Source organism: Callithrix jacchus, chromosome 6 (assembly GCF_049354715.1).
Source record: "Callithrix jacchus isolate 240 chromosome 6, calJac240_pri, whole genome shotgun sequence".
In the NCBI taxonomy this organism is placed as follows: domain Eukaryota; kingdom Metazoa; phylum Chordata; class Mammalia; order Primates; family Cebidae; genus Callithrix; species Callithrix jacchus.
The window spans coordinates 3,447,150-3,473,080 of record NC_133507.1 but is presented as its reverse complement, the minus strand read 5'-3'; the positions used below and the strand labels follow the sequence as shown (position 1 = coordinate 3,473,080).

General features: G+C 45.1%; 1 protein-coding gene and 1 long non-coding RNA gene across 4 annotated transcripts in view; both read right to left on the bottom strand.

The window, feature by feature from the left end:
* Nucleotides 1–25,441, bottom strand: part of GABRB3 (gamma-aminobutyric acid type A receptor subunit beta3) — a 212,770-nt gene extending 187,329 nt beyond the window's left edge. The window contains exons 1-3 of one of the 3 annotated variants that reach the window (XM_035303550.3): nucleotides 25,301–25,441; nucleotides 24,362–24,453; nucleotides 24,066–24,133 (exon numbers count right to left, since the gene is read on the bottom strand). In XM_035303550.3, coding sequence (XP_035159441.3) covers nucleotides 24,066–24,133; nucleotides 24,362–24,453; nucleotides 25,301–25,380 — 240 coding nt within the window. In that variant the 5' untranslated portion in view covers nucleotides 25,381–25,441. Of the gene's footprint in view, nucleotides 1–22,909; nucleotides 23,651–24,065; nucleotides 24,134–24,361; nucleotides 24,454–24,559; nucleotides 24,748–25,300 lie in introns of those variants that run through there. The other 2 variants (XM_035303549.3, XM_054257168.2) reach the window with 2 other exon arrangements.
* LOC144582949 (uncharacterized) lies at nucleotides 329–23,650 on the bottom strand. The gene is made up of 2 exons (XR_013536495.1): nucleotides 23,351–23,650; nucleotides 329–15,271 (listed from the first exon to the last, which is right to left on the bottom strand). It is a non-coding gene; the product is annotated as an uncharacterized LOC144582949 (long non-coding RNA).
* Nucleotides 25,442–25,931: the final 490 nt, after the last annotated feature.

Genomic DNA, 25,931 nt, shown 5'->3' with positions numbered 1-25,931 from the left:
TTTCTTTAGTCATTAATGGACTATTCAGATTCTCTATTTCATCTTGGGTACATTTTAGTAACTTGTAGTTTTTAAGGAATTGGTCTATTTTTTTCTAAACTGTTTAATCTATATGTGTAAAATTGTTCAAAATATTCCCTTACTTTCTTCTGAGCGTGTGCGTGCTGTGGAGCAGTAGCTTCTGTTTCATTCCTGACGTGGATGCCTTTCTCTTTTTATTTTTGTCCGACGTTTATCACATTAATTGATTTTGGAGGGCAAGATAAAAATTTTCATTTGATCAATTTTCTCTATTGGTTTTTGTTTTCAATTTCATTTATTTCTGTTCTTATCTTTGTAACATTTTTACAATTGTTTGGTTTGGGGCCAGAAGCAGCGGCTCACGCCTGTAATCCCAACACTTTGGGAGGCCGAGGTGGACAGATCACTTGAGGCCAGGAGTTTGAAACCAGCCTGGCCAACATGGTGAAACCCCATCTCTAAAAATACAAAATGTGGCTGGGCGTGGTGGTGTGCACCTGGATTCCCAGCTCCTTGGGAGGCTGAGGCAGGAGAATCACTTGAACCCAGATGGTGGAGGCTGAATGAGCCAAGATAGCATCATTGCACTCCAGCCTGGGCAACAGAGCGAGACCAGGTCTCAGAGAGAGAGAGAGAGAGAGAGAGAGAGAGAGAGAGAGAGAGAGAGAGAACACCATCTGCTTGGCTTGGGTTTATTTTGATCCTTCTTGAATAGTTTTTGAGGTCTTACATTTCAGAGTTGTTCTTTTTTTTAATTTAAGCTTTCAGTGCTACAGTTTCCCCCTCAGCACTGCTTTAACTGGGAAGTCCTAAAATTTTGACATGCTGCATTTTCATTTTCATTCAGTACTATGTATCATGTTTTCTTTGACACTTTCTCTTTGACTTAAGGTGGACTTAAAAGTTTACTGTGTAATTTCCAAGTGTTTACTGACATAGTGTTACCTTTCTGTCACTGATTTCCAGTTTGACTTCATTATGCTTAGAATACATGAACTGCATAATACCAAGATTTTAAATGTACTGGGGTTTGTTTAAGACTTGGGGTATAGTTTATCTTGGGAAATGCTCTTTGGGCAGATGAAAATAATGTTTATTCTGCTTTTGTTGGGTAAATAGTTCTATAAATGTCAATCAAATCCTGTTGACTGATGGTGTGGTTTGTTTCTTCTCTATCTTGGGAGCACATCCTCCTGTTTCTACTGAGCGGTGGGTGAAAGATTAGCTCCCAGCTTGACTGCTGAAACCATGAGGAGGAAGTGCATCCAGCTTTTGGTTGGTGTTTGGCTGGAGTAGGGGAGGCATTGTCAAAAAGGTTTTGGTGCTCCTGGGCTCTCTTTCTCCTGGTCCTTTGGCCGGGGCTTTCTTTCGAGATGTTTGTTTGTTTGCTTGTGTCTGCTTGTCAGCAGCGCCACATGGCAGACTTCCCAGAGCAGCGTCTGGGATATGTGAAAGGCAAAAGGAAGACCTAACGCACTCAACGCGGCATCTCTCCTCACGTCCTGAGCTTCTCAGGCAGGCCGCCTTTCTCTTTCAACCTTTAGATTCTTCCTGTGTTCATGTGTCGTGTCATGGCCAGAGCCTTTGTCTTCAGGAGGAAGGACCTGGGAGGAATGACACTATTACATCTTGGCCAGAATTCAAAATCTGTTTAGAAAAGTTTTAAGTGTTTCTATTATTTCTTCCATCTCTTCTTCCCCTGTGTCTTCATGCCTTTTGATTGTATCCCTGCTTCCAACAGAAAGAAGGCTGGGAAATTAAAGGAGTTGGAATTCAAATCAGTGCATGTTTCTACTCATTAGCAACTCTAGGAGAGGTTCAGTGAAGGAAGAAGTTGAAACTACTTACTAAAATGAGGTTTTCAATAAACTGTGGGTGTTAATTATCCATTCAGCCCAAGCCCTCAATTAGCAGTAGTGGAATACAAAGGCTTAGACCCCATTCACTATCAAGATACTGCCCTTCCAGTGCTTTCTAGATGAACTGTTCAAAAGATAAGGTATTCCCTACTGAAACTGAGAAACTGTATGATATAATGGAAGTGTCCATTTTTGTTAGGAAAGTATACATTATGCTTTAAAACTTTTCTTTGCTGTGTGCCAAGCGAAGGAACCACCAGCAGACATGGAACCTGTCTTCGAAGCATGCTCAGTTCAATAATAAGAATCAGGCAGAATACGCAGAGACAAGTGAATTAAGATTTACTAAAACGTGTTTACATTACATGTAAGCTGATTTTGAAGAGAAAAGTTAATGCAAGAAGCTGCTTTAGAGTAAAATGGTTTTATTATTAAATTGAAAAAAAGTGGAATTTCATAAAATGCTCATAAATGGTAGAAAATTTCATAAATGGTAGGAAACTGCCAGAGATATGAAAGCCTGCTAAAGCCTGTGATGCAGCTAGGAAACGAGAGGTCGAGGTAATGCCGCTGTTATATTGAATGAATAACAAAAGTACATTTTTTTTGCTACTTACTTATGAAACTCAGAAATATGAATTATAGACATTTTGCCAAACTTATTTATTTTCAGATTTCATTATGACATAATCAGACGTGTTTATTCTTAAGTCCCTAAAATAACAAGGCAATATTTGGCCCTTTTTTTTTCTCTAAAATTATGTATTATAAAGTACAATTGACATTTAGGAATAGTGAAATCTCTAGATTTTTATAATCTTTCCAGATAACAAAAAATTGAAGAATTGCTAATGCTGAAACATATATAATGCATTTTTACAGAAGTTCTTCAAAATCTATTTTGTATTTTCCATTTTAATCAACTTGGGGGGAAAACGGTGTTTAATGATAAGGCTATCTAGAATTCACAGGATTCCTTCCTTTCTTTAACAAAGCACATTTTACAATTCATGTTAATCAAATATTTAAAACAATAACCTTTTAAACATCAACTGGCAACAATTTCATTGTGGAAATTCAAAGCAGAGATGCTCAGGAATGTGTCCAGAACAATTGCAGAGGGAACTGCGTTGTTCAAAACATTACAATTTCCACTCCTGGAACACAGCCCGACAGTAATAACAGGGCAGTGATCACATTTCCTTCTGCTAAAAAGGGGCTCTCTAGACACAGAAGGTCATGAGCTAAAGGATCTGAAAGGAGCCACCTCCACTGCCTCCTCGGGACTCAGAATTTGACATTAATTTTTATCATATCCTATTATTACCAAAGCACCCTTAAAAATCATTACTAGAACTCATTACTATTTTTGATAATGGGGACCCCTCATTAGGGAGCCCCTTATGTTGCTGTTAATTCATCATTCCAGTAAATAAGTTTTGGTCCAAGCATAAATCATGCCTTCATTTCTCTAGATTTGTTCCTTTCCTACCTAATTTCAGATTTTTATTTTTAGGAATAAAAGCCATGTTCTTGCACCACACTAGTAAACCAGAAACCATGTATGCACCCCTGATTTTCAGACAAACTATGTAACATGGCTTTCAATGGGTGCTTGGCAAGGAGGAAACATAGGCTAATATAGATTTATCTGAGGTGGCGTTCCTGCCCCCCCACAGAAATAAACTGTTCTATGTGAAAAAGCTTTAAAACATTTTAAAAAGTCAACAGCCTAGAGTTATTTAACTAGCACACCAACAGCCTCCTAACAGACAGCTTCCTTCTGTCTTTTCTTTCTGGTTCTCCCTGTAATTACAGTACCTAAGGGAAGGGTGATTAGCAATTAGCAGACACGGACAGACTTCCTGCAGACTCTCAAAATTTCAGAATTCCTTCTACATCGCTGATCACTTGCTCTCTTTAATAAGTGTTTTTCATTTGTATTCTTAATTTATGAATGAAAAACTGTACATATTTATGACGTGGCACATCAGACCTTGATGTGTGGACATGCTGTGGAATGATTCCATCAAGCAAATGAACATGTCCATCACCTCACATCCTTATCATTTTTTGTGGTGAGAATATTTAAAATCCCTCTCTACGTAATTTCCGCATGTCTGTTATTATTAACTACAGTCACGTGCAGCACTGTAGCTCTCCAGAGCGTCCTCCTCCTTCGGAGGGACGTGGCACGCTAGGACCAGCACCTGGCTCTGTCTGCCCAGATGTACATACTTCGGGCAGTGCTTTCCCTGGAGACTAGGTCTTCTTCTGCCTCTGGTCACCTCCTACATCAAACATCACTACCCGTACACATGCTTCAAGTGTCTGCTGCTCTTCTATTGTTCCAGCGTTTTCTCAGAAAGCTAAATCTTGCTTCCTGTACTGACCAAATGGTGCAAGCTCTCGTACCTCCTGAGAGCCTCAGAACTTCCTGCTCTACTCTTTGCTGACTTCCTAAGCCGCTCCAGGCATGGAGGGCTGCCCAAATGTCCACTGCCACAGCCCACAGGCACTTTCCCCAGATGGTGGAGCTGGTCCTTATTCTTATTGTCGCTCAGACACTGGCTCCAGTGCCCCCTTCACCCCACACATCAAGCGGGCACTCTGGAGCCGTTAAGGCTGCCCACCCTGGAAGTGGCAGAAAGAAACACCTACTAATACGGCACAAGAGGAAACAGACCACGGGAGATTCACAGATGCAACACACGTCACAGACGGCTGCAGTTGAGGGCTCCACACTGAGGCTCTGGGAAAAAGGGAGGCGTCACTATATTATCAAAATCACTGGGCAAGTGGGTGAATACTTAGATACTGGAGAAAGAAGGAAGAGATGAAAATGATCTTTGGGACTGAGTGATAAGTGAAGCACAATTCAGGAGGCCTGGCCAAAAGCCAGGGTGTGGGCAAGGACACAGGTTGACTTTGGTCCTGGAAGCTGTCCAGAAATCCGTGGTGGAGGTGATGGTAAAAAATAATTCAACTGAAGACAGGGCTCAGTGGCTCACACCTGTAATCCCAGCACTTTGGGAGGCCAGGGCGGACGGATCACGAGGTCAGGAGATCGAGACTATCCTGGCTAACATGGTGAACCCCTGTCTCTACTAAAAATACAAAAAATTAGTGAGGTGTGGTGGTGCATGCCTGTAGTCCCAGCTACTAGGGAGGCTGAGGCAGGAGAATTGCCTGAACCCACTTGGCGGAGGTTGCCGTGAGCCAAGATCATGCCACTGCACTCCAGCCTGGGTGACAGAGCGAGACTCTGTCTCAAAAAAAACAAAAAACAAAAAACAAAGAATTCAACTGTTGGGACAGTGCAGCCAAGCAAAGGGATTGGCCAGTCTCTTTCCAATACAGATACTTTCTGTTTGCCTTATGCAGATTAAAGGAAAAGAATCTAATGGAGAGGAAGCTATCATTTTGGAAAGGAGACAGTAAATGTGGGTACAGCACCGGCCAAATATAGAGCATCTGTAGAGAGGTGAATCCCGTGGGGGGCGGCATCTCTGCTGAGAAATACACCGGTCTGGGGCAAGAGCAGTTTACAGGTAAACCAATCCTCTTAGTGTTCTGATGGAAACAAAAGTTGAGTTCCACAACTATCAGTAAAGATTGTTAGGATGAAGGCCTTGGGGACAGATGTTCTGGGTGGTGAAGACAATGCAGGTTAAATAATAAATGTATTTACTAGGAGACATTTTGTAATCAGAGAGCATTTTTTCCTAGTGGGTGGGCTTGCTTTGGACCTTTCCCCCAATATCTTTTTGAAGGCTGGAAAAAAAGCAACATAAACCTATGATTTAAAGGGGCTAGAGAACCTTGAAACAGATTTCTTTGCTGCCTACAATGGGGAGCAGAACCAGGCAATGAAGGGCGAGTTGAACTAAAATTTCTGACAGCGCAGAAAGAAGAGTAAGAATGGGAGAGAAGGAGACAAGACGACCAGCAACACGAGTCTCCTCCAAAGCAGAAGAGCACCTTTGGTCAAACGCCTGACGATGTAAAACAGGAAAAGAGAGAGAGCGATCAGAAGTAGCTGAGAAACTTGGAGAAACGTGAAGTTCCTCCTGAGTAGATTTCACCAAGGTGCTGCTTTTCTGGGTATGCTGGAAGGAGTAAGAATTAGGGTAGGGAGGAAAAAGAGTCACTGACACATTTCACAGTCAATCTGGAAAAATCCAAATTGGTCCAAATGCCCTGCCCAATCACATGTTAATAGCCACTTAACATTTTTTTCTCTGCATCAGTAGATCAAACTTTGGATCATGTTAAATGATGTCTGACTTTTTATCTCACTAACCATATGGAAAACAGCCCCCGAAAATGTTAGGCAGGCAAAGTAAACTCATGTTCACGAAACAACACCTCCAGTGAATCGGTGCTCACTGGGGGCACGCTCACTGCACTCGGACAAAGGTCAAGGCAATGAATGACATGGAGGAGCACCCCTTGCCCCTGAGGTGTGGGCAGTGATCATGGGCCCCTCCCAGTACCAGGTCTGAGGCCTCAGTTTCCCCAAACTTTATTTCACTGCTGTGCCATGCACTCAAACACCTGGGGGAGTTGAGGCTCAGCTCAGGATTAAATGAAGATTAAAATCCCTTTGTAGAATCTGATCATAGGGACCTTCAGATAGAAATGGTTAGAGCCCCTTACAATGTTTTCCCCAACTTCTTAGCTTGACTTTTGAAAAACTTTTTATTTTCTCGTGTAAGATTTATTGTGGAAATTAGAATTTGTCTAAATTCATCCACAATGATGACCTGAACGTGTGTGTTGTATTGCTCACCTATCAGAATATCAAATATATTATTATTTTTTTTGGAGACGGAGTTTCGCTCTTGTTACCCAGGCTGGAGTGCAATGGCGCGATCTCGGCTCACCGCAACCTCCGCCTCCTGGGTTCAGGCAATTCTCCTGCCTCAGCCTCCTGAGTAGCTGGGATTACAGGCACGCACCACCATGCCCAGCTAATTTTTTGTATTTTTAGTAGAGATGGGGTTTCACCATGTTGACCAGGATGGTCTCGATCTCTTGACCTTGTGATCCACCCGCCTCAGCCGCCCAAAGTGCTGGGATTACAGGCTTGAGCCACCGCACCAGGCCTCAAATATATTATTAAAGTCAATTTTAATATAAAGCCCAATTACGTATTGCTTTTTACTATTATAAGAGATCATGTTGAAACAATGGCAATATTAAGAATATTTGGGGTTTAACTCTTTTCACTTTGCATTGTAATGCTTTGTGGGCTACAGCTGTCTTCCCATTTACTAACAGAAATTGATCTAGAAGTACAGATACAGAACATTCTTGGACAATTCAACAAAAGACCAAAGGGAAAGATCTTTTCTTGAAAGCTACTTGGTTACATGAATCAAAAACCTTAAAAAAATTCATACCAGTTGACTCAGTAATCTTATTTAATGAAATGGACCTCAAAGAAATAATTCATGGTTCAACATACAGTAATTTATGCACAAGGATATTCATCAAAATATTGTTTAGTCAAACCAAATCAGAGCAAGTAATCTAAATGTCCAACAATAGAAAACCACTAAGTAAAATGTATTATTCAGCTAGGCAAGGGAATACTACACAGACCTAAAGGGAATGTAAAACATAGTTGATAGCACAAGCACACCTGTAATATAAAGCTACGTAGAGAAATATGATAGTAACTTGTATATACAGTGTGTAAGTAATAGTGCATACATAATAAACGTACATGAAAAACTAAAAGAAATGCATCCAAATGTATTTACAGATTATAAAATTTTCTTCCTGGGGACTTTTTTTAATTTTGGAAAACAACAGATCCTATTTTGTAGCAGTAGTAAGAGTGCAATGAGCACCAAAGTTCCTAAATAATGGTCTTACTAACTCCACACGTGTCTTCATTTCACAATTTATATCTACAGGACCCGCTAAGCGCAGTGGCTCACACCTATAATCCCGGCACTTTGGGAAATCGAGGCAAGTGGATCATTTGAGCCCAGGAGTTCAAGACCAGCCCAGGAAACATGGTGAAACCCCCTCTCTACTAAAAAAATAATAATAATACAAAAATTAGCCAGGTGTGGTGGTGTGCTCCTGTAGTCCCAGCTCACTTCAGCTTCAGGAGCCTGAAGTGGGAGGTTCACTTGAGCCAAGTGGGCAGAGGTTGCAGTGAGTCGAGAGCACAGCACTGCACTCCAGCCTGGGCAACTGAGCAAGACCCTATCTCCAAAAAAATTTTTTTAAAGTACAGAACACTCCTCACAGGTAGAAAGCTCCTGCACCTGACGCAATGTTAAAAAATATAAAAATGTAATCTCACATATGTTATGTATAAAGTCACATACGTGCTATGTATAAAAACCTACGGGTGTGCAGATCATTTATAGAGTTCACCGCGAAGTGCAGGAGAAGGTCGGCCTCACAACTTTTCAGTAAACCACTCTCCCTCCTGCTTTCCTCCCTCCCATCACATCTGAACAGAGCGAGCATCTAAGCATCCCGTAAGTTTGCGGCCCTGAAAACACCTGGAGATCCTTCTGCACAGCTCCTTGCAGATTGTAACCCTCTTAGAAACTACGTGCCCAACGTGGCTGCCACCAGAAGGATGGGCTGCATTTCACGTAGTCAAAATCCCCCAGCGGTTTCACTTTTCTCAGGGATAAACCTACTAAGAGCTTAACTAACTAGAATTTAATTTCGGGCACAGTACTGACTGCTACCTTCTTTTTATTTTTTTTGAGACGGAGTTTCGCGCTTGTTACCTAGGCTGGAGTGCAATGGCGCGATCTCAGCTCACCGCAACGTCCGCCTCCTGGGTTCAGGCAATTCTCCTGCCTCAGTCTCCTGAGTAGCTGGGATTACAGGCACGCGCCACCATGCCCAGCTAATTTTTTGTATATTTTTTTAGTAGAGACGGGGTTTCACCATGTTGACCAGGATGGTCTTGATCTCTTGACCTCGTGATCCACCCACCTCAGCCTCCCAAAGTGCTGGGATTACAGGCTTGAGCCATCGCGCCCGGCCCCGACTGCTACCTTCTGATGAAACACAGCAAGATATCCCAGTGTCCCAAGTACTTAAAGAAACAAAACTCCTGTTCGTTATACCAATTTTACCACTTTTTGCTATTCATATACCACCATGGTTCCCCTGGGTCTGTCCATGGCTTCTAGTCTGCTGTGGGCTGAGTGTCAGCTCCCCAGGCCAAGTGCCCAGCAACTCATCCCTCTCTTCACGCCCGCCCTGCATCCGAGGCCCAACCGCGTCCCAGGAGCTCTAATTATTCATTCTTCACACATTCCTTGCCCTCACGCTCAATTGCTCACTCACTCCTGGGCTCAGATCAGACATTCTCTTCATAACTTTAACGTGGCCTTGAGGACTTACCAGCATTAAAGGTCAAACTTGCCAAGCTTGAACACAGGCACAAAAAAGGTGGAAAACCGCAAACTATCATCATTTGGATTTATGTGGCCGGACACTTCATTTAGTTATAAGAGTGGTTATATCGGCCGGGTGCGGTGGCTGAAGCCTGTAATCCCAGCACTTTGGGAGGCTGAGGCGGGTGGATCACAAGGTCAAGAGATCGAGACCATCCTGGTCAACATGGTGAAACCCCGTCTCTACTAAAAATACAAAAAATTAGCTGGGCACGGTGGCGCGTGCCTATAATCCCAGCTACTCAGGAGGCTGAGGCAGGAGAATTGCCTGAACCCAGAAGGCGGAGGTTGCGGTGAGCCGAGATCGCGCCATTGCACTCCAGCCTGGGTAACAAGAGCGAAACTCCATCTCAAAAAAAAAAAAGAGTGGTTATAACAGATTTAAGCTGCCTCTTACGGCTAAAGTATTTGGAGGGAAGGAGACAGCACAAGAATACACTAGTCAACACAGAGCAACTGAACTGAAAAGTCAAGTCACAGAAGAGAATACAACAGGTCCTTATTCAGTGATATATTTTGAAAATTAAAAAAGGAAAAGTTCACTGTTTTGCCTCCTTCCAGCTAGTTCTCACTCTTAACCTACAAAATGCAAGGTGCTTTGATAAGCCTAGAATTTTAAAAATCTCTCTCTCTATAGCTTACTTTGCACTAACCTGTTAGAGTAAGTGTAGATTAGTTAACAGCACTTCACCGTGAAGCATCAAAACTAGTGTTCTGCCACACATATGCACAAAACCAGTCCCTCACAACCCCTCATCTCAACAGGCTCCACTATCATTATAAGGCAATTCCAGCAGGTTCTGTTTTACATTTCAGGGTTTTTGTTCTGACTGTTGTTTTCACAGTTTCCTTAATAATGCAAGTAGCCCCACAGGAAAAATCTCTATAGAGGTGCAATCTGGAAACACTGATGCTTTTGTGATAATACACAGAAAATGGTTTCGTATTGTGTAAGTCTGATGCGTGAGTCCCTCCTCCTCTGGCTGAACCGAGAGTTCCTGTTAAAACGGTAGCATGAGCAGGTTCTGATTTTTCTGTTTGCACATTATTGCATAATCAAATATAGTCTTGGGCAAAGGTTGGCATATTGGGAAATTAGATGTCAATTAATAGAGGCTTGCTTTCCTGTCAGCCTTTGTTCAACAAATTCCATCTGCTTTCCTCTGAAGGACGTGGGAGAAGAGAATTTTCCTTAATTGTTTTAGAAACTCAGAGATGCGATAAAATGAGAAAAAATACTGAGCCAAACAGACTCATGCGGTATCCAGACTTGGAGAGAGAAACCAGCAGGTAAAGCCATCACTGCTCATCTCCTAAGGAGAGATAAATGTCATTCAGGCAGGCAGCTGAGAACCAGTGCAAGACAATCTGCCCCTTTAATTGACTTTTTCTTCTTAATCTCAAGAAACCAACCAATGCCCACGATCTATACCCACCCACCAATTCTCAGAGGTGATTCTACCCCAGGTGTGCTAATTTGGTTCCACTTAGAACAAAGTGCATTCCCTTTGAGCATCTGAACTTCGCAAGAAGCACCCATATTTCTAAAAGAGAAAAAAAAGAAAACCTTAAGTAACATATGTGGCACCACCACTGTAGACGTATTACGTCAAGGTGGTGAATTAGAGCGAATCAGTTATTTACTCTCTTTACATTAGCATTTCCCCTCCCCAAACGTTAAATCCCTTACCAGCAAAATTTCACCTACAGCAGAAAAACCTAAGTTAAACACTTGGAAATTTTGTGTGGGGTTCACCGACTACTTCCAAGTTTGGGACACATTCCACATTTGGCTCTATATAATCCTAATCCTGACTGCGTAGTTTCCTAAAACTTAATAACTTGCATATCTATCCTTTTTCTTATGACAGAATACAATTAGGCAATCTTCCTGGTATCTCTGCACACTTCTGGTACAGGCAGACCGAAGCCTTCATCTCTACACCTGCAGCGGTTTACTTGCTTAGACTTTATGTATATAAAATTTTTTTTTAATAAGACTAGGACTCAGGCCGGGCACGGTGGCTCATGCCTGTAATCCCAGCACTTTGGGAGGCTGAGGTGGGTGGATCACGAGGTCAAGAGATCGAGACCATCCTGGTCAACATGGTGAAACCCCGTCTCTACTAAAAATACAAAAAATTAGCTGGGCATGGTGGCGCGTGCCTGTAATCCCAGCTTCTCAGGAGGCTGAGGCAGGAGAATTGCCTGGACCCAGGAGGCAGAGGTTGCGGTGAGCCGAGATCGCGCCATTGCACTCCAGCCTGGGTAACAAGAGCGAAACTCCGTCTCAAAAAAAAAAAAGACTAGGACTCAAGAAAAAAGTAGAATATGGCAAAATGTTATTGTGTGTAGAGATGCTATCATTGAGATCTTAGCTTAAAATTATCTTCATTAAATGCTGGCTCCTCACCCGTCCCCGGCCGAGTGCAGCACTGCAGAGGACACTGACCACACCCCCGTCCTCTTCCTTTTGGTCTGGCTTAAAAACTCAAAGAATGTTAAAATTATGTTACTGAACTGCCACCAAAGATTCAAAGATGGTGCATGAATTAAATGTCTGTAAAATGTTCTAAAAACCTGAATAAGGACAATTTGGTACCCAACAGCAAAAACTAAGGTATTTCTCTATTGGATGATTCTTTTTAGGTAATAATGTAAAAGCCTTTACTTTTTAGGTAAAGGTTTTATTCACAAACTACTAATTCTAAATTCAGACCAAAAAAAACTAATGAAACTAGGTATAAGACTTGAAAATGAGCATGGATTCAGATGTTAAATCCCAGCTGTTTACATACAAAGCATCAAGGCTCAGAGCATACCGCAAAGGGAACCTGAAGACACAGTTCCCAGGTTCCACACCCACCATGCTTTGACAACGGGGTTGCATGCTACCAGAGAAGACTGGCTCCGGGCCACTGGCCACCACGTGGACAACCAATTAAACCACATGCGCTATCGAATGACAAGAAGCAGCGGTCCTTGTAAAGCAAATAGAAGGTCCCCTTATGTTTCAAACAGCTCGAGGACTCTGAGAAACACAGAAATCAGAGCTTTGAGGCAACTCAAAGAACATCCATTCCAGCACCCCCATCGGAAAGATGATGAGACTCAGCACAGGTGAGTGTGAGGGGCCTGCCAGAGTTTACGCAAACCCTTCCTCGGGATCTAACCGTTCTTACAACTCACGCTTCCCACTGCATAGGGCGAGCTTGAAAGCTAAACCCCCTATGTTCTCTGAAGGCAAAATACCCTGAAGTATGGAGGAAATTACCTAGATAATCAACATTCCAAACAGTTTGTGATGACCAAGTAAATTCTTAAGCCTGGAGAACCGTGTTTTATTTAGTATATTTAGTATTGCTTCAAACTTTATTTTATGACAAAATGGTTCTTCAGGCATAAGGAGAAAAGGAAAGATGAATGGATGATTGATTGATTGATTAATATAGATAGATAAGCACTGTATTTCCAAAACAAGAACCCTTCTTTGAAAAACTGCATTTCTCTGCTTCTAAATGCCAACACACACCGACACACACACACACTCTCACACACACACACACACAGACACACACATGCAAACAAACAAAAAACCATCACAATCAATTAACACTTTTGAACTTCTTTGAATCTCTGGATCTGCTTTCATTTACTCACCCATGAGCACAAGCCTTTTACAATCCCTGAGCCAAGTACAGGTCACGTCCCAGAGAGGCCTCTGCAGTGGCGCTTAATCGATATTGTCCTCTTACGAGAGTACTGTGGTTTACAGAACACTCCAGAAAATGCATCTGCCCCTGAGCTACTGATACCGACTATTCCCGAACAGGTGTACACTCTTTGTAGAATGAAACAAAATTAGGCCAGGTGTGGTGGCTCATGCCTGTAATCCTAGCACTTTAAGACGAAGAAGTGGGTGGATCACGAGGTCAGGAGTTCAAGACCAACCTGGCCAACATAGTGAAAACCCATCTCTACTAAAAATACAAAAAAATTAGCAAGGTGCAGTGGCACACACCTGTAGTCTCAGCTACTCAGCAGGCTGAGGCAGGAGAATCACTTGAACCCGGGAGGCAGAGGTTGCAGTGAGCCAAGACCATGCCATTGTACTCCAGCCTGGGTGACAGAGCGAGACTCCGTCTCACAAAAAAAAAAAAAAGGGATTATACAAAATTAGCCATAAGAGGAATTTTAGGAATGACTTTCTCCAGAGGAGGTCAAATACTTTCATCACTAGAATCCTTCATGCAAACAGAATTTCATTTTATATGTAAATATGACTGACATAAAAATTATATACTATACTATATAATCTCATTGTATATAAGATAAATTACATGTCACAGTATCTGTGTATGTAACAGAATATATTCGGAGATGGAAGGAGACTCTCTAGTGGCCTTTACCAAGGCTACGAAATATGGCCACACTCAGTGGCCTCAGGGAGCTGTATTTTGTTTTCCAAATTAAGCTACTGTTGATGCCACTTGCACTCGCTCCTCTTCAATACACATCTCTCTCCCTCTTTATCATTTATTCTTTTTCTTTCTTTTTTTTTTTTTTTTTGAGACAGGGTCTCTCTCTGTCGCCCAGGCTGGAGTGCAGTGGTGCGATCTCAGCTCACTGCAACCTCCGCCTCCCAGGTTTAAGATTATTGTGACTCAGCCTCCTCAGCAGCTGGGATTACAAGCAAGCACAATCACACTCAACTAATTTTTGTATTTTTAATAGAGATGGGGTTTTGCCATGTTGGCCAAGCTGGTCTTGAACTTCTGAGCTCAGGTGATCTGCCCACCTTGGCCTCCCAAAGTGCAGGGATTCCAGGCATGAGCCACCATGTCCTCTTTATCATTTATTCTTATAATATGTACAAGAAAATAAGAAGGTGTAATACATAAAAACCTCCCCTCAATGTCACACAAACTGTTCATGTAAAACAAAAAAAAAATCTTGTTTTTTTTAATCAATTAACGATAATTTAATCTTCATTCCTGGAAAATATCTCGTCTCCTTGTTAACCAGTAGATTCTTTTTCAAAATGTTGTCTTCCACAACGCGGGCACTGTCAGCTAAAGTGGCTCTGTTAACGCAGCAGTCTTCTCTGCCACTGTCATTACCATGGAGGGCATTCTGATTCAGTCCTCTGCCACACATTTCTTAAGCTGTATTCTACAAAACACTTTGTGAAGAAGTGCTAATGGGGTCCCTCATCCCTTCACAAAGAGACAATCTCCAGCCAAATCTATCCGGAAAACGCTGAATTCTTCACCCCCCATGAAGATTTACAAAGTCATCAGTGTACTAAAGTACCTGACAATTCCTGCAGCAGAGAAGCACCTTTCATGCGTTTGCCATCATTTCCAACGTTCTTTGAGCAGAAACACTTCGACTGCAGGGCATACATTAACATTCTACAGGACGGCGTTCTCTAAGCAAGCACTGCCCTAGTCGGTGCCCCAAGGAATGACATCTCACAGGGAATTTTGGTGACCACGGCGAAATCAAAAGAAAGATTCGGAAATGAAAACTCATTCAACGCCACATTCCAATCTACCCTCATACCAGTGAGTTAACTGCAGAGTTTTTAACAGCATTAAAAAAGAATATGGCACAATTCATCCAGGCCTTCAGGCAGGTCTCCCCGCCCTCTCTCTAGCATGCGCACTGCCTTGGAAAGGCAAGGCATTTTGCAGGCCCTGCCCCGATGGTGGCCTCTGCAGCTTTAGCATATACCAATGGTGAGAATTATGCTTGGAGGACACCTGGCAGTAACTCCAACATCTCCCAAGGGTTCTTGGTCCATAGCTTTGGAACTACTGGTCTGGGCCAGAGGGATGGCATTGTTTTCCACATTTCAGATTTTTTTTCTGTCACAAGTTCATAGGGATCTTCAATGTTTAAAGCCACAGTTAATTTCATGGGCTAAACACCCAAAAAAGAGAATCTCTGCAATAAAACAGTTCAAGGATACAGCTTTACCACAAGGGCCAAAGACCCCAAAAATTCACTCAACCAATATTTACCTAGCATATCCTCCACAGTGAGAACTGTGCTCTGTGACCAACCTAGTACACTTTAGACCTGATATATGGACTTACCTCTCACATAGATAATTAGCATCATCGGCAAAAATTAATACCATTACAATAAATTATCCAAATTCGTTTTGTTCTTTCACGATCATTTTTGGTCTGCATAGATACACACACACACAGCATGGAATAACGGGTGACCCAAAAAGCCTGTTCCTTCTGCTTATTAAAATTAATCATTGTAAAGACTTATTCAAAAAATTACAGTGTAAAAGAACAGTGATGTGACCCTGAACTGACAAATATTTTATACATATGTATCAAACACAATCAGGGTTATATCATTTTAAACTAACAGAATTCTGTCATCTTTAAAGTTAACACAAAAAATAAAACAGACGGGCTGGGCATGGCGGTTAGCGTCTGTGATCCCAGCACTTTGGGAGGCTGAGGAAGGTGGATCACCTGAGGACAGGAGTTTGAGATCAGCCTGGCCAACATGGTAAAACCCCGCCTCTACTAAAATACAGAAATCAGTCTGGCATGGTGGCACGTGCCTGTAATACCAGCAACTGGGGGGGCTGAGGCAGCTGAATCGCCTGAACCCAGAAGGCAGTGGTTGCAGTGAGCCAAGATCGTGCCATTGCACTCCAGCCTGGGCAACAAGAGCAAAAACTCAGTCTCAAATATATATATATACACACACACACACATATATATACTATCATGAATCACAGCATGTGGATTTAGCGGTTACATAAAAGGAATTCTTTTATTGTAAAAAAAAAAAAGGGTAAAATACGATGATGATGTAATCAATACAATTCACATCCTCTTTTAAACGTCAATTAAGGCACATAAAGAACTGTGATGCTCTCACATCTTAACCTCATTCTTATTCATCTGAAATGTTAGTACCTCACTAACCAGCACTTACATAGGCCAAATTTTGAGAGAACACTGCAGTCCCTTCCTCTTGGTGCCAGACTTTACTCACATGCCAGTGTTTCGGATATCTGTAGTAAATGCTTCTGTGTGATGCTTAAGTTCAGCGGAAAAATGCAAAAAGAGATACACTAGCTAATGCTCACACGTGACCTCTGATTCTGGATGTGGTCTCTTGACTACAAAGGAATGACGGGCAAACTACATTTCCAGCTACAGAGATGAAGAAACTCACTCGCAATCCTGACAGAACGGCACTGAGCAAATCGCTAAGGGATGAGACCTGTCTTAGTCCTCGTCTTTCAAATTTTGCAGCTAGGGAAACCTCTTAATGGCTCAGAAGTAAGTTGCACTGGAAAACTAGCAAACAAACGAAACCCAGCTCTGCTCCACGGAACTGCTGAGTGGTCAGCGGGAGGGGAAGACAAAGCCCAAATAATCCCTACACAAAAAGAACATCAGAGCTCCCCTATAATACAGGAAAGCTCCACTTGCATCTCCTTTACAAGTAGAAACAAAACTTTGGGTGTACAAAGGCACCAGTGATTGGTGCTCAGACGACCCTCACCGGCACTTACAGAGGCTACATGTTCAGAGACCCCTGCAATCCTTTCCTCTCCTTTCTGCTTTGAAATCAGCACAAAAGTTCCCCAGGGAAAGGAGTACCAGCCACAGAATACTTTACCGATTCTGTGATCTTTTGCTGGTGGTATTATGTTGGGTGCAATCACAGAAATCATGATAAAATTCAGTCCTCTAAAGTAAACGCTGGATATATACATTTAGGCTGTAAGATTTTTCTCTATCTTGAGCCCAAATTCGGAGATATACACGTATTTCACTGGAAATTTACATATCACTTCCTTCATGCACTTACCTATTTATTCATTTGTTTATTCTTCATTCACGTATTCCTTTCAACAAATACTGAAAAGGTACCTATCAAATGTTGGATCCTACGCAAAGAACGGCTCATACAAACAGCCCTGTCTCATGGAGTGGGTGGTCTAACAGAGAGAGATGGAGGACAAAGAGTAAGCAAACACAACCAAAGAATATTTAGCACTAGGATCAGTTTTGCAGGAAAGAGTAAGTTTTCACGGACACGCAGAATGGGAAATGCCCAATTTAGACAGCAGTGAAGGTCACTGAAGATCCAGTCCCATGAGTCCCTAATGGAGCATGTTTTGTTGCCCCATGGCCTGATGAGGTAGAAAGACCAAAGAAGGGCTGGCGCAGTGGCTCACGCCTGTAATCCCAGCACTTTGGGAGGCCGATGTGGGTGGATCACGAGGTCAAGAGATCGAGACCATCCTGGTCAACATGGTGAAACCCCGTCTCTACTAAAAATACAAAAAATTAGCTGGGCATGGTGGTGCATGCCTGTAATCCCAGCTACTCGGGAGGCTGAGGCAGGAGAATTGCCTGAACCCAGGAGGCGGAGGTTGCGGTGAGCCGAGATCGCGCCATTGCACTCCAGCCTGGGTAACAAGAGCGAAACTCCGTCTCGAAAAAACAAAAGAAAGACCAAAGAAACAGAACCCACTCCCAGCTTTGCCACGGAGTAAGAGTGAGAACATTGGGATTACTTCCGAGCCTAGTTTCTCATCTAAAAAATGGAGATGAGGCTAACACCTCTATTACCTACCTCACCAGCTGATGATTAAGTTTGAAAATCGAACGTGACATAATACCTGAAGCATTTTATACACCGAAGAATGGTGTAAAACTGTTAGTCACCAACTCCCTAGGTCACACCTCAACATGAATGACAGAAGATTTCAAATGTTTGATAGGCTTCAGTCATCAAAATGCAACGACCAGCATGCGTAAGACACAGACCCCTATGAGAAAGAAAGGTTCGGTTATCCATATAAGAAAAGAAGAGCTGCCACTCATATTAGAATTCTGAAAAATCAGATTCTGAATTCAGATGGTATTCCTTGTGAAAATCAAGACGTCTGCAGTCCCAAACTTGAGCCTTTCTTTCCAAGAGACATGACACCCTAGGAGAACTCTACACCTGCTACTGAGCATTTCTTTTGTTCCTGCACGCGTTTCATTAAAAGAACACTGCCCTCCTCATTAACGTCTACTCGGTTCTTCATTGAAACAGGAACCAAATCTACAAGATACCTTCATTTGGCAATTAGCCCAAGAAGCAAAAGCCATGTTTTTGACCTCATTTTATTTACCATTATCTAAGGAAATAAAGCAGCTTATTTTATCTTTGGAGAAACCAAACGCTGGAGTCAAACACAAACATCAGTCATAGTTTGTCAACTGCAACTCAATTACCTACCAGATGTAATTCTTTAACTACATGTAAATAAGCAAATTTGCCACAAGATCCCAGAGCCCAGCGGAGGCTCAAGCAAGAGGCCGTCCACAACAGGACGATGCATGTAAGATCCATTTTTTAAGAGATGTAAGATAAGCTTTACAACGTCCCTGAGGGGAAAGGCAAAAAGCATTCTCTTTTTGCTCTCTATACCATACCTTCTAATATTAAACACAGGCCTATCTTCCTAAAGAGCGTATTAGATAAGGTATTATTGTCAGCCATCTCTGAGGTTCATTATGTGCTTTCTTATCAGTGCCTCAGCACTGATGAATGATCATAACTTATGCATGAAACAGACCGTCAGTGAAAAGTAATGTGCTCAATAAACAGCCTCACGTCCGAAAGGCAGCAACTTGGAACCAAGCACAGACACACACCCTGGGCCTTACCCCTGAAGTGCCTTCCATGCAAGCAGTTTTCCAGCCCCAACTGGGTCAGGAAAACAGTCTTCCTTTCTGCCGAGTCATCCCCCAGCATGCCTTATAATAAGAACATTAGCGCATTTCCTACCTTTAAACTGCTAAGAGCAATTCATATGCAAACTCTGAATATGGCCCTGGCCTCTCCAGAAGCAATCAGTAAAGGACAGCCCGCTAACATGTGAGGACAGGTGCCCTCACTCACATTTTCTCTGCAGAGCTCAGCCCCTCATGGTATCACTTTGGTATCAACTGTTTCTGCACACAGTGGGCATCTGGAAACCTCCAACTGAACTCCTGAGGATTAAGTGACTTGCCTGAGGCTAGAGGTTCCCAGGGACTCAACAGAACCCACAGCTTTCAATGCTATAAAGTTCTTCTTGAACATACTACCTGGACCCCTGGGGTTCAGCTCCTCCTGCCTGAGAACGCAGCCAGGGACCGGACAGGCGGTGTGCTCATTCAGCACTCACCGATGGCAAAGCAGCCTCTAGACGCTGAAATGGGGAGAAGGAGGACTGACGGATAGGAATTTGGTCAAAGATGTTTGAAAGCTGGGTTTTCCAAACCTCTAATCCCAGCTCACTCTAGCCTGAATCCTCCTCTCCTCTCTGCCCGCTTCTAAAAAGGAGAAAGAAAAAAGTAAAATAATAGTGCAAATTGTGTGTGTGAGGGTGATTTTGTACCTGGCTAAGACTGTATCCGTTTAGTAGTGATACTGCTCCAAAGCGGCTTCTTGAAACGTGCTAAAATTATGTTCATATGCACCACACTTATTTCACACCGAGACGTTAAAAAAGTGATTTTATGATAAGAAAATGCAACAAGTGAGGAATGAACACAAAACAGCTAGCATAATGGATGAATATGTCTCATGATAACTAAAAATACACATTTATATGTTACCCAAAAGGAACTCTAATTTTTTTAAAAAAAGAACAATAATTGATTATTTATATGCATGAAATGAAAAAAAAAGTCATGTAGTTACACTTTCCTTAGGGTGGAGTTAATTTTAATAGATTAAGCCTGAAGTGATGACGAAGTGCGAGTTAAATCACAGAAATCATCATCATCATCACTAGAGTCGGAATCCAGTTTTACGTCCCTAACACCAGATAGTTAATAAGGTAAAAAGTAAGTACATGCAGGCCGGGCGCGGGGGCTCAAGCCTGTAATCCCAGCACTTTGGGAGGCCGAGGCGGGTGGATCACGAGGTCAAGAGATCGAGACCATCCTGGTCAACATGGTGAAACCCTGTCTCTACTAAAAATACAAAAATTAGCTGGGCATGGTGATGCGTGCCTGTAATCCAGCTACTCAGGAGGCTGAGGCAGGAGAATTGCCTGAACCCAGGAGGCGGAGGTTGCGGTGAGCCGAGATCGCGCCATTGCACTCCAGCCTGGGTAATGAGAGCGAAACTCTGTCTCAAAAAAAAAAAAAAAAAAAGGAAGAAAAAAAACAAAAAAGAAAGAGTGTATGAAAGGAAACATGAAAAGATTTAGAAAACAATACAATGTAGAACTCCACTGTCCAGGAAGCAAGCTACGGCAAAACCAATGCTAAATATTCAATCATTCACATCTCCTTCCCAGATTGTTACCACAAAACACCAGAATGAATGATGAGATCTGTGGATGTTTATTTGCGGTCAGAGACGTTTCGCAGAGGCGTGGTCGACACGGGCTACCAGGAGATAAGGACCGGAGTCGGTGACTGTAGAAAGCAAAAGGCAACAACAGCATCCCTCTTGCCTAGTGTCTGTTGCTATTCTCTGCAATCACCCTCAAAAAACTCACGAGCAAATGCACACACGTCTCTCCCCGTGTTGAGATACACATGTTTTTCAAAGTTCTTCTTTTGAACATTGGTGAAGTTGTAGTTATTTCACTAAATACAGGTTTTCAAAAATATGTTGATCAAAACCTGATGGGGAAATTTCAAGAAAGAATCTTCAAAGATCATTTATCCCTCATTCGTTCTACCTCACCATCCTAAATCCTTTAACTAAATTAACATTTTGGCCAAAATATTCATCTTATGCCACATCTCAAATCATGTCAATTACCTGCTTTAAAACCTTGACCATTTACAGGCTCCTTATTTCCTGAAATTATCACCTGAAGTCCTTGGCCTCCTGCAAAAGGTCCTAGGTGCACAGGGGTTTGTCCTGCTTTTCCAACTTCTTCTCTCAAATCTCCCCTTGTAAATCTCATCCTGTTCATCTACCCATTCGTAACTCTGCCATTTTCTTTCCTAACCCAGAATATGGTCCTTCAAGCACGCCAGTCAGAATTCTATTCACACCCCTCACACAATTTAAATATAATTTCCTTCATGAAGCTTTCCACCCTCTTCCTAGCTAGCTTCTCCCATCGCTCCTCCTCCCTCCCTCTTCTGTCTACGTCTATCATTTGTTTCTCTAATGGAACATGCCACATCCTACCTGTTGCTATATTTTGGAGGGAAGGAACAGAGAATATACGAGCATAGGATTAGAGGTATCACTCGGTCACGTTGCTTGAAAACAGTAAAATCTATTCAGCCTTATTAATCACCTGTTGTCATATCTGCTCTAAGAGTTTACAACACGCTTAAAATGAGACCACTTCTCTAGTTTCATAACTTACCACACTTAGTTTTGTGTGACCAGCAAGGTGATTAATAAAGCTCATGAATAGATTTTACTGTTTTTGAGCAACGTGACTGACTGGCAGCTCTAATCCTATGCTCGTATATTTTCTGTTCATTAACTCTAAAATGTGAGTCCCTAAATGATATTTAACCATTGTTCCATTTGAGGTTCCTTTAGTAACCTGTGAAATATCATAGCTATTACCATCCACAAATATTTTAAGGAAAATCAGAATTTTCTAGAACACGATGTGATCAATCTCCTTGTGAGAGGAAGCTATTTTAAATGGCTGACATTCACATCTGCCTAATAGCCTTCCTTCGGTCTCTAATCCTACTCATCTTTAATATTTGTTTATAATTAGTGTGTGTTTACAGAGCAAGAAAAATTACTATCATAAGAATGCAAAAAAGGCATACAAGTATATTGTGGTATGCTGTGCATAGCTATTGGCTATGTAATATGCACTTAGAGACTGATTAATACAACGGCCTTCATCTTCAGTTTGTCTTTCTGTTACTGGGTTCAGAGAAAATTGAGACACTTCAATTCACGAATTAGGCAAATATTGATGAAGTTTTTAAACATACCAACTATCAGCATGATGCCAGAACAACTGGAAACCAAGTTTAAAAAACAACTCCAACAAATATGTGATGGTGTGCAACAACAGACTCTCCTCCCTCCTGGAATCATCTCACCATCGTATTGCGTTCTCAAAGGGCCAAATCAATACGTTTCTCTCCTGCTTGCCATCCTCCAACATCATAAACCACTAAACAGTCAATTAACTTCTGTACTTAACTGTCTTCTCTAGAGAATGTGAAGTCCCCAACTGAGAAAATCACAGATTACAGCGTGTGGATCTTAAATGCATTAACCTGTTTCCTCAAAACCATAAAACAAACATTTTGAGTAAAACTATTTTTATAGTATTACATAAAAAGTAAAATATACATAATGTTAATTTTTATTGTAAGGTAATTTGTGCAGTCACATTCCTTCTTGCTAACACTGTTAACTGTTATAATATTTGACTTACAAATGTCCTAAGTGATATACTTTGAAAACAGGTACATCTTAAAATACGTATTATAAATTTAAAAGCTTTAGATTAAGAGTGGTAGGCATTTTAAAATTATCTCACTAATGTCTATTTTAAAAAACAGTTTCATTTTATTTGTAAATGTTCGTAATTCTGTGACTTACTGCAAAGTTTCTCAAAATGTTGTCCACAAAAGACCTGCTTCAAAATATTGCAGAAGTAGTTTTAAATGCAGAGACCCCAAGACTCCAGCCTAGCTTGATCAGCATCCCGTAGAGGAACTAGCGAGCACGCATTTAAAGCAAGTTTGCCCACGTGATTCCGACGTACACCAGAGTTGAGAAGCCACCGAGTGGATCTGATACGGTGTCTCACTGTATTCTCAATGTTGCATGTCCGACAAAAAGTTGCCAAACGATTTCTTCCAAAATAATACTGTTTACCAATGCTCCTTCTAGAGTGTCTCTCAGCAGAAAACTAAACCAGTTCTCAAATCCCACGGCATTTCAGCCGAATTAACAGATGAGAGGGTCATCCTTCTCCTGATTCCCTGACCTCCTAAAGCATTCCTGGCAAAAGCCCGCTCCGCACCTGGGGGTACCGACCTCCGCTTTCCGCAGCTCAGAGGATCGAATCGAGTCTGCACGCACCGAAGACCCGAGCAACCCTGGGTCAGCAGCCCGCGCCTCTCCGGGCAGAGCGGCTCCCCCGAGGCCCGCCTAGGCTCGGCCTCCGGCTCTCGGAGCCCGCGGAGCCCCGTCAGCACCTCGGACAGAGACCGGCGGGGCGGGCCCGGGTCTCCCAGCCCTGGAGGCCGCCCGGAAACACCGCAGACACCCCCGGGGCGCGCAGACCCCCTTGTTCGCTCCCTTTCCCGCAGTCGGCGTCACCTTCCAAAGCGCAACAAAGGAAGCCCGAAGCGCTCTTACCTAGAACACAGGAGCCGCCCCCACACTCGCCTCCCGGCTCCCGGCGCCTGTTGCTACGGAGGCGAGACGCGAATTGGAAGCCTCGGTACCGGGCGACGGACCTTGGAGGCACTGGGGGCGCGCGGGCGGCGGCGGGGGGCGCGCGAGGCTGGCCGGGACCCCTCCGCGGGCAGGGTGCGCCCTCCGCGGCTCCGGCTCCGGCGAGGCCCCGCGCGCCCCGGGCAGGTGCAGGGCGCCCGGCGAGCAAAGGGCCGGTGCCCGGGAGCGCGGCTCCCTCTGCGGGCCGGGGAAGAGCGGCCGGGACGAAGAGGCCTCTGGCCCAGCCCCGTGGACGCCCGTGATCCCAGACCGCGGGCCGGGGGCTCGGGGACCGCCCCGGGAGGGCACTCACCATGTTGACTTCGGAAACCATGTCGATGCTGGCGATGTCGATGTTCATCCCCACGCAGACCGGGGGACCTGCGGGAAGCGCGACACGGCGTCAGCCCAGCTCCGGTGCGGGGCGCGGGCGGCTCCGAGCACGGGGGGCTCTCGCGGGAGGGGCGCGGGCGAGGGGCCCCCACCCCCACCCCACCCACCCCGCCCCCACCCGCCACGACCCGCGCTGCGGCCCCAGCCTCCCCCGCCCAGGCCGCCGCCACCGCCGTGGGTCGCGCTTCCCGCAGCGGCCGCGCGCAGCCCACTTACCCCCGAAGTCGGGTCTCAGGCGGATGTCGTAGCCTTTCAGCAGCTTGTCCACCGTCTCCTTCACGAAGGACATGTTCCCGGGGTCGTTCACGCTACGGGAGGGCGGGGGGCGCAAGAACAGGGTCAGGGGCGGCGCGGCCACCCCCGCACCCGCTACCCCGCGCCCTCCCGCGCCCGCCGGCCCTCCCGCGCCTCTACCTCTGCGCGCAGCACACCACCGCCACCAGCACCGGGGCCGAGAAGATGCCAAAAAGCCTCCCTCCCGCAAGGCCCCACATCCCTCCGCCGCGCCCCGGCACGGGGGAGGGGGCGCCCCGCCGCCGTCGCGACCCGCAGCCGGGGCTGCTCCTGCTGCTGCCGCCGCCGCCGCCGCGCTGGCCCGGAGCGGAGGAGGGCGGAGGGGGAGGGGAGGAGGGGGAGGAGCGGGAGGAGGGAGGAGGGAGGAGCACGCGCGGGCGCGGGGTGCGCGGGGGAGGAGGCCGGAGCCGGAGGCGGAGCCGCCGCGCGGCGCACCCTGCCCTCCCCCTCGCTCTCCGCGGCCTGAGGCCGGGGCCCTGGGCGCTCCCCCCCGCCTCGGCGGGCTCCGCACAGGATCGGAGCTTGGGGACCACGGAGTGCGGGGGCGGCCCGGGCTGGACGCGGCGAGCGGAGCCGCGGCTGCGCGGAGCCGGGCGGGGCGGTGGGTCGGCCACGAAGCCGGCTCCTCCGGGCTCCCCGCGGCCGGGTGAGCGTGGGGACCGTCGACAGCCGCGGCGCGGACACAGGAGGCGACGGAAACGCTGTCAGCCTCCCCCGAGCCCCGACGTCGGCCTAGCGCTCGACCACCACTCGCCGCGGCGCAGCCCTAGAGCCCCCGGGTGCCGCCCGCGCCTGTGCCCGCGGACTGAGTGCCGCCTCCCGACGGGGCCTCAGAGCGCGGGGGGCGCCAGTCCGCCTCACCTGCGGGGCTCGGAGCCTCGGGGCCCTAGGGTCCAGGACAGCCAGATGGGCAGCAGCAGCGCCAGGAGCCTGGAGCACATGGCGCTGCTCCTCCGGCCTAATCTGCCGGGATGCGCCCTCCCCGCAGCCTCCGAGCATCACACGGCGACGCGGGGATCCCCGCCCCTGCCCCCACCCCCAGGCTTTCCCGCCAGACCCGTCCTCTAGCCCCTGGCGCGGCGGCCCGATTCTTCCTTTGTAAGATTGGACCTTTTTTAAAAAAAAAAAACAAGGTGCCCCTTCAACTGCACCTCTCACCCTCGCTCCTGAACATTTCTTGGGAGCACTGAGCCCTTTCTGCTCACATAGATACAAATGTAATGGATGCTTCAGAGAGGCCTGAATATGTGTGTTTTATTATCTGCAAACGGGAATCCCAGTCGGACTTAGAGACTGGATTGTCATTCCAGAGACGGTAAAACACCTGCCTTTTCTGGGACCTCCCGGAGCTGTCCATGGTCCTTAAGATAACGCCGGGGCCCTGCTTCCCAGTGACAGGCCTCTATCCTTCGGCGGTCATTAGAAGACACTGGCGCACTGGCACGAGGAACCTGGTGTACCACTTCACACCGGGTGCACCTGCCCTCTGGAC